The following is a 12351-nucleotide window of genomic DNA, read 5'->3' as shown; positions in this document are numbered from 1 at the left end:
TGATTGCTTTTAGAATTTTAAATTAAAGCCAATCTCTAGGTAGGGTGTCAGAGAAGCTATTTGGATATAACAACTGCCTCAGTCAGCAGGTTTATTATTTATGTATTAACAGTTCCTTATATAGTATATACTTATTTTGCAACACCTTACAGATATGACCATTAACATCAGTCTATTCCCAAGTGGAACTTACAATCTATATTCCCTACCACATGTACAGACACCTGCACAAGGGTTATTTTTTGTCGGAAGCCAATTAACCTGCCAGTACGGTATATTTTTTGACTGTGGAAGGAAAACCAGACAAGGTCAGGAAGAATGTACAAACTACACATACTGTATATAGGGCCTGGGTGGGAATCGAACCCAAGACCTCAGTGCTGTGAGGCAGTAATACCAACTATGCTGCTCAGATATTAAAGACATTGGTGTGAGTTACATGATATTTCACAAATAGAATAGGAATTGTGTTTATGGTAACATCAAAAATAAAATCATCTTACGCAGCACGTATAGCGGTGAGAAAAGGGATACATCACAGGACAAACATTTTTAGTATAATAACTTTTTATAATACAGTAACTAATAACTTTACGTTGCCATGGAAAACTATATTATAATTATTATGTCATGTTTCCAACTTAATGTACACATCATACAATGTTTATTTTAAACTATTATGTGATATAGGAAGACATACTTATACATTATATGAAAAGGATATTATTCTCTTATCATGGCATGAATGATGTTAAACAAATATTTAATATGTTCTTCTGACAATTAGATTTTTCCTAATTAACTATGGAACAAACTTATGTAAGGGCTGACTGGAACTGTTACTCTGAATCGTTTAATTTATTCTCTAGCGAGCGATAACCTTCTTACTTGTATGGAGTCATAAGGCTTTATAGGATTCAGATGCATGAAATTAGTTATCCTATGACTAAAATAAAATGAGTCTTATTGTATGAAGTTGGCAAGCAGGGCTAAGTGTGGTGCTTTGAGAACACAGGCTTTTCATCCAAACAAGGGCTGCTGTATTGCTTGCTGATCGTTTGTCAACATTTCAACTCTAATTGATTTGATTTCTTGTTTTATAGATGATATTTCACCAGGTCACTTGGATAGCTGTTCACGGCGTTCCCATGTTGAAATCACATGCTCTGCTGTCTGCAAACTTTGTCTGGGGCTTTGCTTTGTGACATGTCTGTAGCCATTCGGAAGAGGAGCTGGGAAGATCATGTAACCCAATGGATAGGATTGTCCTCTAACACGGTGGGTTGTGATAAGTTATGTTGCCATGGGCTTAAAGCAGATCATTTAAAGCCAGCTATGGAAGAGCATGGGATCCTGACAGAGGAGCAAAGGGACAAACCTTCTTCTTTATCAGAGTGTGGATACTTTGGAGAATGCAGCAGCTATATCGAAGCTCAAGAACAAATCTGCAAAGAGGTAGATGAAAACGACAATCTAGATAGAGAAGATAATCATGTTTCTCCCAACACCAGTGTGGAAACGGTCCAATTGCCATGTCAGGGGGGCGTTAGCTCTGCTGTTCTGAACTTGCCAAAAGATGACATGAGCCAGGAATGTAACAAAAGCTGTGTCGTTGTTGATGCAGAAGAGAACACTCATACAGAAGGGGAACATGTGGACACTAATAATGAAATCAAAGTAGAAGATTTTAATATTTTAGATGTAATTTCCATAAAAAATTCAGAAAAAGAAATATTTACAAATACAGATTTTGAGGAAATTGACATGACTGGTGAACATCTGCTACATTCTGCAAGAATTGCACAACAGAGAAGAAAATATGATGCATCAAAAGATGAACATGGAGAAGCAATCTGTGATGTGGTGACCGAAATACCAGCTGATAGCCTGAGTTCTTTTATCCCTTCTCAATTGGAATCCAACACAGGTCCGGGATACTGTTGTGATGAGTCTCCTCTCTGCCAAGATATTGATGCAGCTCAACATAATATTGATCTCACAGATGGTATTTCAAATATAACAATAGCAGGCTTGGGAGAAAATAGTTCCATAGGTTGCACCCAGCCTGTAAAACTCAAGGAGAGCTTTTCTACTTCTGGAGAGATATATGAACAAGTTAGACTACGTAGAAAAAAGGTAAGGATCTCTCCCATTGTATTTCTGTGGGGTCTATTCAGCAATGATTTTTTTACATAAAAAATCTGGAAACAATGATTTCCGTATTATTTATGTCAATCTCTTATTCAGCCATGGGATAATGGAGAAGATAACGCAATTATCTTCTCCATTAATTCCCATCTCGCCAAGAACCACACTGTAGGGATCAGCCATTGATCTCTACAGTGCTTTAATGCTTTTTGCTACTGTATTCAGCAAAGCAAAAAGCATTAAAACGCTCGAAAAATATTTACTTTATATAATGCCATCTCATAATGGCGTTATATGAAGAAAATACTTAAATATCCCGAAAACTGCAGGGACAGAGGGAAATTTTCCCTTAAGTTCCTGCAGCATCGTGTAATACCGCCCAGTCTCTGTGCCTGCTTTCTGGTGATCGTGGACTTGTAAGTCACTCTAGAGCCTGTTAAACCTGCCGAAAGTGATTGACATGTGTATACAGGTTTTATACTAGCCTGTATACATGTATATTTATGTGCGATTATATTTAACATTTATATATAAATGCTAAATATAAAAGCACATAAATATACATGTATACAGGCCAGTATAAAGCCTGTATACACATGTCAGTCTATTTGGACAGGCTGGAGATGTACTTACCCTGTCGGCGGTCACCGCAAGCAGGGACAGAGACTATTCCGGAGAGCATGACTGAGCATGCATAGAGGAAAACAATACCTTCTGTGACATCGCAGGGACAGCGTGTTACCGCAACCGCTGTGCCTGCTCAAATATTGCTGAATAGCAGCCATAAATTATCATAATTGATAAAAACTTGTGACGATGTTGCCCAATAATATTCTGGGCAACATCGTCACTCTTGCTGAACAGACCCCTGTATGTTTACCTGCAAATGTTGGATAAATAATATTATTATTATTATTATTAACAGTTATTTATATAGCGCACACATATTCCGCAGCGCTTTACAGAGAATATCTTACCATTCACATCTGTTCCTGCCCAAGTGGAGCTTACAATCTACTGTATATTCCCTACCACATGCTCACACACACACACACTATGGTCAATTTTGTTGGGAGCCAATTAACCTACCAGTATATTTTTGGAGTGTGGGAGGAAACCAGAGTACCCGGAGGAAACCCACGCAAGCACAGGGAGAATATACAAACTCCACACAGTTAGGGCCATAGTGGGAATTGAACCCATGACCTCAGTGCTGTGAGGCAGTAACGCTAACCATTACACCATCTGTGCTGCCTATAATATAACTATTAAAACAAGAAACTCAAGTAAAATGAAGTGTATTTTTTTATATAAACCTCTGTGGCAGCATTGGCTTATGCCATTTCTTATTTTGCATTTTCTACGTGCTATTAATGATATACATTTCTGCTGAGTGACATGGACTACCATGGCAACCACAGTCACATGCAATATGATATATAGGCTTTGAAATTCCCCTATAACATTTGACTTCACTGTGATATCCTCCCTCCCACCCCTTTGCCATCTTATAATATAATGAGAGCTGTGAGAGCCTTTGTCTATGTAGCAGACTGAGTGTGTCTGTAGGCCATACTTGTTTTTCCTCCAGAGAGATTTTGAAAGGAGATAATGATTTGTAGGGAGATAAAAGCTTAAAATATACTTAAAGTAACTATTTTATAGTGCACTTATCAACTAGATACAGAGGAGGTAGCTATTTTCTGGATTACATTCATCAGTGGGATATACAAGTTGGTACTGGAGCAATACCAAACTAGTAGGGACATTGACAATGCTACCAAATTCATTGGTCCTGGCACTGCCACGGATAGTGTAGATTGCTCTGGGGGTGTGATGTGTTAGGTCGACATGCATCAAGTCGACATGAGAATGTCAACATGTCTGAAATGTTGGCATGCAGCATGGTTCGGTCATGTGTAAAGTTACTCTGTTTATTTGCTCCCAACTCAGACACCTTATCTCTTCCTTATTTGCTTACAAAAGCAGTGGCATTAGCCCCTCCTCTCAGCCCCGCCTCTCTGTCGTTAGTTAAATTAACTTGCCACCATCTATGTATATCATAAATGACAGATCGGAAATCTCTCCAGGTAAAGCAATCAATTACTGGTAGTACAATTCCCCAAGCCAATGATACTGGTATGCCAAAAAGACTCTGTTGTGCATAATAGTCCTCAGAGTATCTCTGCAATTTGGGTAATAGACATATATTTATTTATGGGGGTTCTTTGCAGTAGAAGATGACATGCAGGCTTCCTGTATGAACAGGTAATTATGGTATGCGCAGTTGTTGTTTTTCTTCTTAGCTATTTGTTTGTCTGCTTTCTATTACAATTCATAGCTATTTCAAAAAACAGTATTCTTTATATTCAAGTAATTAAGATAATCTCTTTTTTTATTTCAAAATATGAACCAGCATTTTATCTATGAATAATGATGCCACCTGTCAACACAGTTTATGTATATTTCCTTCCAAAATAGATAATCATTTCTGGGAAAGTTCTTGTACTGTGTCATGGAAATGAGAATTGTCTGTTGCCTGTTTCCAATCTACAACTTGGTTTAAAAAAAAATCTAGAAAACCTAAAATTCACAAAACCATTCTCTTTGCCTTGAGGTTCATTTATTTTTCATTTGGTTTCTCATTGTTCGATGGGCATATTTTGTATTTTAGAAACTCTTTACAAGGTTATCATTTGTGTATTATTTATCATTATACACTTGTCCATTATATATAATGATTTACATTGTTGCTAACCCACTCTTAAAAAAAGATCTATCAACAGAACATAATACTACTATCAGTAGAGATAAGCGGCATATGCCTGATTGTGACATAACTGGGCCTGATCTCAGGCGCACGCTGCTGTAACGGTTGTGGTGTTTTTTGTCGTAGTCACATCTGCATCTTATTCTAATGCTAGATACAAGCATGTGTATGAATGTGCAAGGACTGAGATGCCCATTTTGAGGGTCTTTAGACGCTTTAATAATTTTTGGGGCATCTTTAGACGCAATGATCAGTCACACCATCTAAACTTGCGCCAGCCTCATGCTAGGTGCAGTATCTCCATCAGAGTATGGTCTCCAATATGAGAGATTGGGGGATGGGACGCTTAGGGTTAGGCTTTGGGAGGGGAGAGTTAGGGTAAGGCTGCGGGGGGGCGGTTAAGATTAGGCTGCTGGAAGGAGTGTTAGGGTAAGGGGTAGAGTTCAGGAAGGGTTAGAAAACTTACCTGTATGCGTCGGGATTTCCACCGATGGGATTACGCTGCTGGGATTCTGCCTGCCGGCATTATGAGCGCCGGGATCCCGTAATTAACCAAAATAGCCAACGCCTAGGAGCACCCAGCATATGTTTCAATCGCACAGTGTAATGTATGCGCTGTACGAGTATTTAGGAATTTTCATGCATGTGCAGTAGTATAAAATTTCTGAACTCCTTGAACATCGGCTCAGAATCAGGCTCTAATAATGTCTTAAGTTGTTTGCAAAAATACGTAGCACCAAACCATGCACAAAGCTGTGTCTCCTGCAGATCTGTCATACACAATGAACATGCCTAACTAGCCTGGATGATGTTAAAATGAAAAAAATAAAGATGACGCTGCATTTCTTTCATGTACATAGAGCGTTTCTCATGCACAGTAGATAATGTAATTTAAAATAAATGACTAACATACTTATACATATGTCGTATAACAAATCACGTGAGTCATCAAATTAACTAATGTAGAACTTGACTTCAGTTCCTTTTGGTTTGAATAAGCTTCCCTTATTTTCTGTGTATGCCTGCTGTTATGTTGCTGAATATATCAGTTTATTGTAGTAAAATACACAACCGTGCAGACATCAATAGGTGAATTGTACTCATACCACAGTTAGAACAGTGTGGACTTGGTACCACATGGTATAAATCAAATACTCCACATCTGGCCTGGAGATGCACCTGCCAGGTTGTCTCCGACATGGCTGATCCTGCTTTATAGTAGGCGGCTTGGAAGAGCGGATTCGACCCATACCCGGGAGGCTGATTGCTGGTGTTGCAGATCAAACAGCGGTGCACTAGCGCAACCGTGAAACAGCGCTGGCGGCATTTCAAACATGGTGTCGGCCGCAAGCCAATCACAGGTTGCAGAATGGCAGCCAATCAGGAGCGGCCACTCCTGATTGGTTGCTGTCCCGCGAGATGTGATTGGCTCGTGGCCAGCACCCATGTTTGATTTGCCGCCAGCACTGTGTCATCCATCGTGCCAGGATGCAGCAGGAGGCTCGGACAAACAGGCACTGCACTGCTGCCTTCATTAAATATGTTGGAACTGGACTAATGGGTGGTCCGGTGCACCCTCGGACCAGCCCCTAGTTTCGCCTATGACTCTGTTTATATTGCCTACTTACTGTGAAATACCTGCTCGCAGAGATGGAACTGGCCCACAGGGCTACAAGGGAAATTACCATTGGGGCCCACTGCCTGTGGGCCCATCCCCTCCTCTAGGTGTCAGGTTACAGATCTCAAATTATATATTGTTACTCTATTAGATGGTAAATCACACCCACTCTGGTGGATGACCCCAGGTGGGCCCTTCATGTCCCAGTTCCACACTGCCTGCTCTGATCTTTCTAATTTCTGGACAGGTTTAGGACAAGTACAGAAAGGGCTCAATCCTGTAAATTGATACAAATCGATTTCGGGGCATATGCTTATGCACCTATTAGGAGGTATACCCATTGCAGGTGCTGGAGGACTAATACTATATAGACATGATGTTCAGCAGAACTATCTCGCTCATTCTGATTGGTACTGTATTATTGGCCCCCTTCAGCTGATAGCATTTTCATTCATGGTCATATTATATGAAGCCGCGGCACTTATTTGCATTATTTAAGTGACAACGCTATTTGGACTATTGCAAAAAATAAAATTACCATTGGAATTTTAAACAATAGATTAACAGATGTTTTTATTTAATTGAACTTAATATGATTTCATTTATTTTAATTTAATATAGTTTTTTTTTGTCTCTAGTTATTTTTTATTTAGTTACCATTTTTATATGGAAATGTGACTTTTATTAACAACTATCAAAACATTTCTCATTATTGTTATGTGAAATTTGTGTTCAAATAGGGAAATACTTTAGAACACTGTCCTAGACCCAGTTCTTTTATTGTCTACCAAGTACCCAAAATTTCCTAAGATAATTTCCGTTGCCTGGGCCTTTGAAGTGAGACTCGACAGAGGCGATCTATCTCTCCCTCTAACTAAAGCTACACACTGATATGATCCATCTCCCATGCTAATCAGTAAGTACAGCACTGTCAGAGAGTAGGTTTTTTCTTGTTTACAGCCTTTGTGAAGCTGGGGGGCGGGAATTGAGCTCCGAGATTAGGAATGTCCAAGAAAGGAACAGTGCCAATGGAGTGTCCTGCATTAGGAAGTATCCCCCACAGGTAGGACATGGTTGGTCCCCACCTCCTGTGTGGCATAATATGAACTGGTGGCACTGTGTGGTATGATGTGATCTAGGGCACTTCTATTGGGCATACACTGAACTAGGACACTACTATGGGGCATAAAATGAGCTAGGGTACTATTACTGTATGTTGCCTAAAATTAACTATGGCAAGTTTATTTGGCATAAAATGAACAACCACTGTGAAGAGAGGTAACTCTCTAAAAGCATTGGGAAAGGGTACCTTTAAAATGTTGCTATGGGGCCCACAAAGTTCTGGTTATGCGCGTGCGTGTGGGTGTATCTAAATGTGTGTGTGTGTGTGTGTGTATATATATATATATATATATATATATATATATATATTAGGGATGTGCAGGCTCGGTTCTACTCGGTTCCGTTCGTTTTTTTTAACCGAATCTTATTGGCTATCCAAAACTTGTGACAGCTGATACCCAATAAGATTCGGTAAAAAAAAACGAACGGAACCGAGTAGAACCGAGCCTGCACATCCCTAATATATATATATATATATATATATATATATATACACACACACACACACACACACACACATATATACTGTATTTTGTATTTATGTGTCATTGTATTACATTTGTCTCCCTTTGCATATGTTTGACTGCCAATATCTTATGATGGATGCTGGAACATGTTTTCATACTTTGGCAGTCATGTTTAAGCATTATTTACTTTTAATAAAGCACAGAAGTGTACAGACAAATCAGTAAGAACCGCTTGTGGGATTGCCTTTAAGTTTATGTCTTGTGTTATATTGTGTAGAAATACTGATAGATTATGTGCTGAGAGAATAGTTCTTTTTATCTTAATTAAAATTAAGTAGTTTTACTTGTTATGTTACTTGGAGAGTGAAGGATTTGTAGAAAAATAAAACAGGGAGAGGCAGAAATGTCCCTGCCATGGCAGAGGAGAAGGATGACATCAAGGAATTTAAACTTAAAAACAGAGAACAAAAACAGACATTTTACTTACATATTTTAAGACTAATGCTTTTGATATGAAACTTTTTTAGTGGCAGATATTTCTAATAGAACATCACTTGTCATTAATTTATCATTTTATTTCCAGTTCCTTTGAATAAAACCTTCTCTTGGACTGCCAATACACAGCCGTTAATAATGGCAGTAAAGGTTAGAGTATTAGCTATACTGTAATTCTTGGTGAGTCCTGTGTGAGACTGTCCGATGTTTTAATGTAGCAGTCATGTAAAAGGCAAAATCAACCTGGTTTTGTTTCCTAAATTACAGCTACTTTAAAACATTGGGCAGTCTCGCACGGAACTCGTCAATGTCTGAAGTCCGCAGGCTATTACATGGTCCGTATGTGTTTCTTGAATTTGAATATTTAAAGTGTCCAAAAATGCATCATAACCAATTTCAGTAAATGCAAACAGGTCAAATGGTACAACAATGTGTCTGTAGAATTTGTTTGGGCTTTGAGGATCCCAGTGCTATCAAAAATGATCTAATTCTGATTTGCAGCAAGGTGGGAAAGCTAATATGTATTAAGGAGCTGTTTCTTAGTTGGGAGCACTGCCGATGTTGAACACCTGTATTGAAAATGAACTGGACATTCCTGGGTAGCGAAAGGGAGATGGCTAAGCAGATGCACAGATATGGCCTGTCTTATGGGTGTGTAAGGGCAATAAAGAGGGCAGCAGTGCCGGTGCCTTTGCACAGCGCAGGATGTCCTAGGGGGCGGAAACTGCCATGCTCACCTACCACTGCAACCACCCTCCTCAGTCTCCCGGCTCCTGCACTATGTGATGAGAGACATCATGGCATCTCCCATAGTGCTGTGCAAAAAACTGTGGGACCTGTGCAGATGCTGGAGCGCACTTAAGATGCTCCTGGCAGTTTCGTAGGTACCCAATGATGGCGGTCCTGCCCACCCACCCACTGAGGCATATGATGGTATGCTCTCAGGGGGCAAAGTGGCAGCAGCCTCAAGGGGCAAGGAGGCAGCAGTAGCACAGGGCACTCTGCCACCCTGTTATGGGACTGTGGTATGTTCTGTGAATATCATGGGTGTGTTGCTGTAGTAGTTGCTAACTCAGACTCATTCACATTGGAGCTCATATTGTGACTGAGAAGCTGAAAGTAGAATGGAACGGATGCAAATTTCAATGGTGTGACCAAGGCTGGCATATAAAAATGCCCCTAGCTGTATTTCAGCATATAGTGATGCTCAAAGTGGGCATCGCTGTCCTTGCACATTCAGACGCAGGCTTGTACACCAGGGAAGGGCGTGTAATGGCATGTGGCTGGCAAAAGACAGATACAGACGCTGCTGAGTCCGACTCACAATCAGGCCCCATGTGTTTTATTTCTTGCAGTTTATTGAAGCTGGATATTTAAAATGTCTAAAATTACATCATGACCAATATCAGTATATGCAAGAAGGTCTAACGGTGCAACAGGGTGTATGTGGAAATTGTTTTTAAATTCAGCAACCTTGTGGATCCCAGTACTCTCAATAAGATCTCATTTTGATTTGTAGCAAAGTGGGAAAGCTAAGTTATATTATGACTTTATATTTGTCCAGGTCACAAATTGAATACTTAGACCCTCTTACCCTACTCAGCACTGCTGATTTACTGGTTGTCACATGTCTGCTGGCCAGTCATATCAGGATTCTCCTGTAGCTGCGTTCCGGCACAGCAAGCACACTGCTATATTGCCAATCTGCAGCAAAGAGTTACCATCTGCTATAATCAGCGCTTTCCTTTGGAAAGTACTTCTAGCTGCCATTGCAGACACATATATTCTAGTGTGTTACAGAATGATCCATCCTGTGCTCATAAGCACGCATGTACTAGGCTGTTCAAGTATAACTACCACAGCCAGGCAGGGGCAGTGGGGGGTTCTCTGCGCCCTATTCAGAGCTTCAGCCTACTGCCCCTACTACCCTTGTTACCCAGTTATCAACACTCAGTCACTTAACTTCTGTAAAATTAAAAAAACAAATCTTACCACCTCTTGGCTGGCATGCCTGCAGTTCAGATGTCCAGATGCACTAATGTCTGATGCAGAATGCTGCACAGGGTAAACGCAGGATTCTTGAGGGAGGGTGTTTGCAAATGTTAGATTTCAGAATAAGGTAAAAAAAAATAATGATGCAATAAGCCGCTTCCCCCTGCACATTACACTAATAACACCCACACCCCTCTCCACAATGCATTTCACCCATACCCACACAAAATCACTACTGCTTCTCCCTTGTTGGCTGCATACCCCCTAGGTGCAAATGCAGGATTTCCAAACAGGAATTTCCAAATGATTTTGGAATAAACTGGAAAACAAAAAAAAATCATACTGCAATATGTTATATTGTATATAAAAACTAGTGAATGAAAACAGCATATGAAAAGGTAAAATAGGCACACACAGTACATTAAATATATATATATACTGTGTATATATATATATATATATATATTATATATATATATATTTTCTAGAAAAAAGATGAAAAGGAGCGCACATTGTAGAATCAAATCAATCTTTATATAAATAAATGCATAAAATCACGTACGTCTCAGATAAAACAACAGCGTATAACATCACCGGATAACCACCGAATCTCGGCACTGCTGGAACTGTTGTGTGTCAGTACGGAGTGCTCAGACGGAGAATCATCTGCTTATAGCCGACTCCCTCATAGACATCCAGACACACCATAAACCAAAGCTCCTGCTTTGGTGATAGCTCACTTAGAGTGAGTGATGAATACAGCAAGTGTCCAGCTGGTGCCCCCCCCAAACAAGTTTTGTCACTCAGGACTTCGTCAGTGGGAATGGAGTGGAGTATTAAACATCTCCAAAACATTGATAATATATACCTGCGTATTGGAAGCTTTATTGACCTGAGTGCTGCCATTCCAGTGTTTGTTTGTATTATGGACCCACAGGCTGGGTCGGTTTGTGGAGTGCTCCAGAGACTCAGTGTTTTATTGCTGGAGTGCCTGTGGCGAAACGCTTTGAAACACTCTTTATCACATTTGACCATGCCAGCATGTCCTGGATTTACCCCTACAGGAACTGACCACGAAAACTACTAAGATAAGCTACCTTTTTATTTGTTTGTTTTGTGTGTAGTATGTATACTTTGTAAAATAAATCTGGTTATTTACTACAATTGTAAAGCACAACGGAATATGCTGCGCTATATAACAAACTGTTAATAAATAATTAAATAAACGTACCACACTATGGAGGCAATTTAATTTGCTCTCACAAGGTTGCAATAGTCCGCTCTGTTGTTTCCTGGATTTGTTGGAGAAGAAGGATAAAGCTGAAAGTTATTTCCTGTGTGGAACCCCATGATGTGATCTAAAGATTGTTGTGATATGCTTAATGCACAAGAGTATATACGGTACACATATATAGTTCACCATATTAGTTTTTGTTATTCAGAAAATTACTACACTATCAGGCGCTTGTCCCTGTCCCTCTCTTCTCATATATATATATATATATATATATATATATATACCTTGTAGACAAAAGTGATTGGACACCCCTGCACAATGAAAATGTGTACCATTTCATACGAGTTCCAAATGACCCCTGATGTGGCGGTTTCCACAACAACACTTCATAGGGAGACCCGTGCACTTGCAGTTCTACAGAAACAATCAGGACGAGTCCAGATCTTAACCCCATTGAGAACCTCTGGGATGAATTGGAGTGACAGGTGTGTTCTAGGCTGAC

At 39.8% G+C, this 12351-nt stretch overlaps 1 protein-coding gene across 1 annotated transcript in view; it reads left to right on the top strand.

Annotated features, from left to right (window-relative positions):
• Positions 1–1161: 1161 nt before the first annotated feature.
• Positions 1162–12351, top strand: part of DLC1 (DLC1 Rho GTPase activating protein) — a 458419-nt gene continuing 447229 nt past the window's right edge. The window contains exon 1 of the mRNA XM_088478740.1: positions 1162–2136. Within this exon, the coding sequence (XP_088334866.1) occupies positions 1162–2136 (975 nt within the window). The remainder of the gene's footprint in view (positions 2137–12351) is intronic.

The sequence above is a fragment of the Taudactylus pleione genome, unplaced genomic scaffold (genome assembly GCF_031769625.1).
Source record: "Taudactylus pleione unplaced genomic scaffold, aTauple2 ptg000218l, whole genome shotgun sequence".
In the NCBI taxonomy this organism is placed as follows: Eukaryota; Metazoa; Chordata; class Amphibia; order Anura; family Myobatrachidae; genus Taudactylus; species Taudactylus pleione.
The sequence above is the reverse complement of the archived record's forward strand: the minus strand, read 5'-3'. Positions and strand labels throughout refer to the sequence as shown.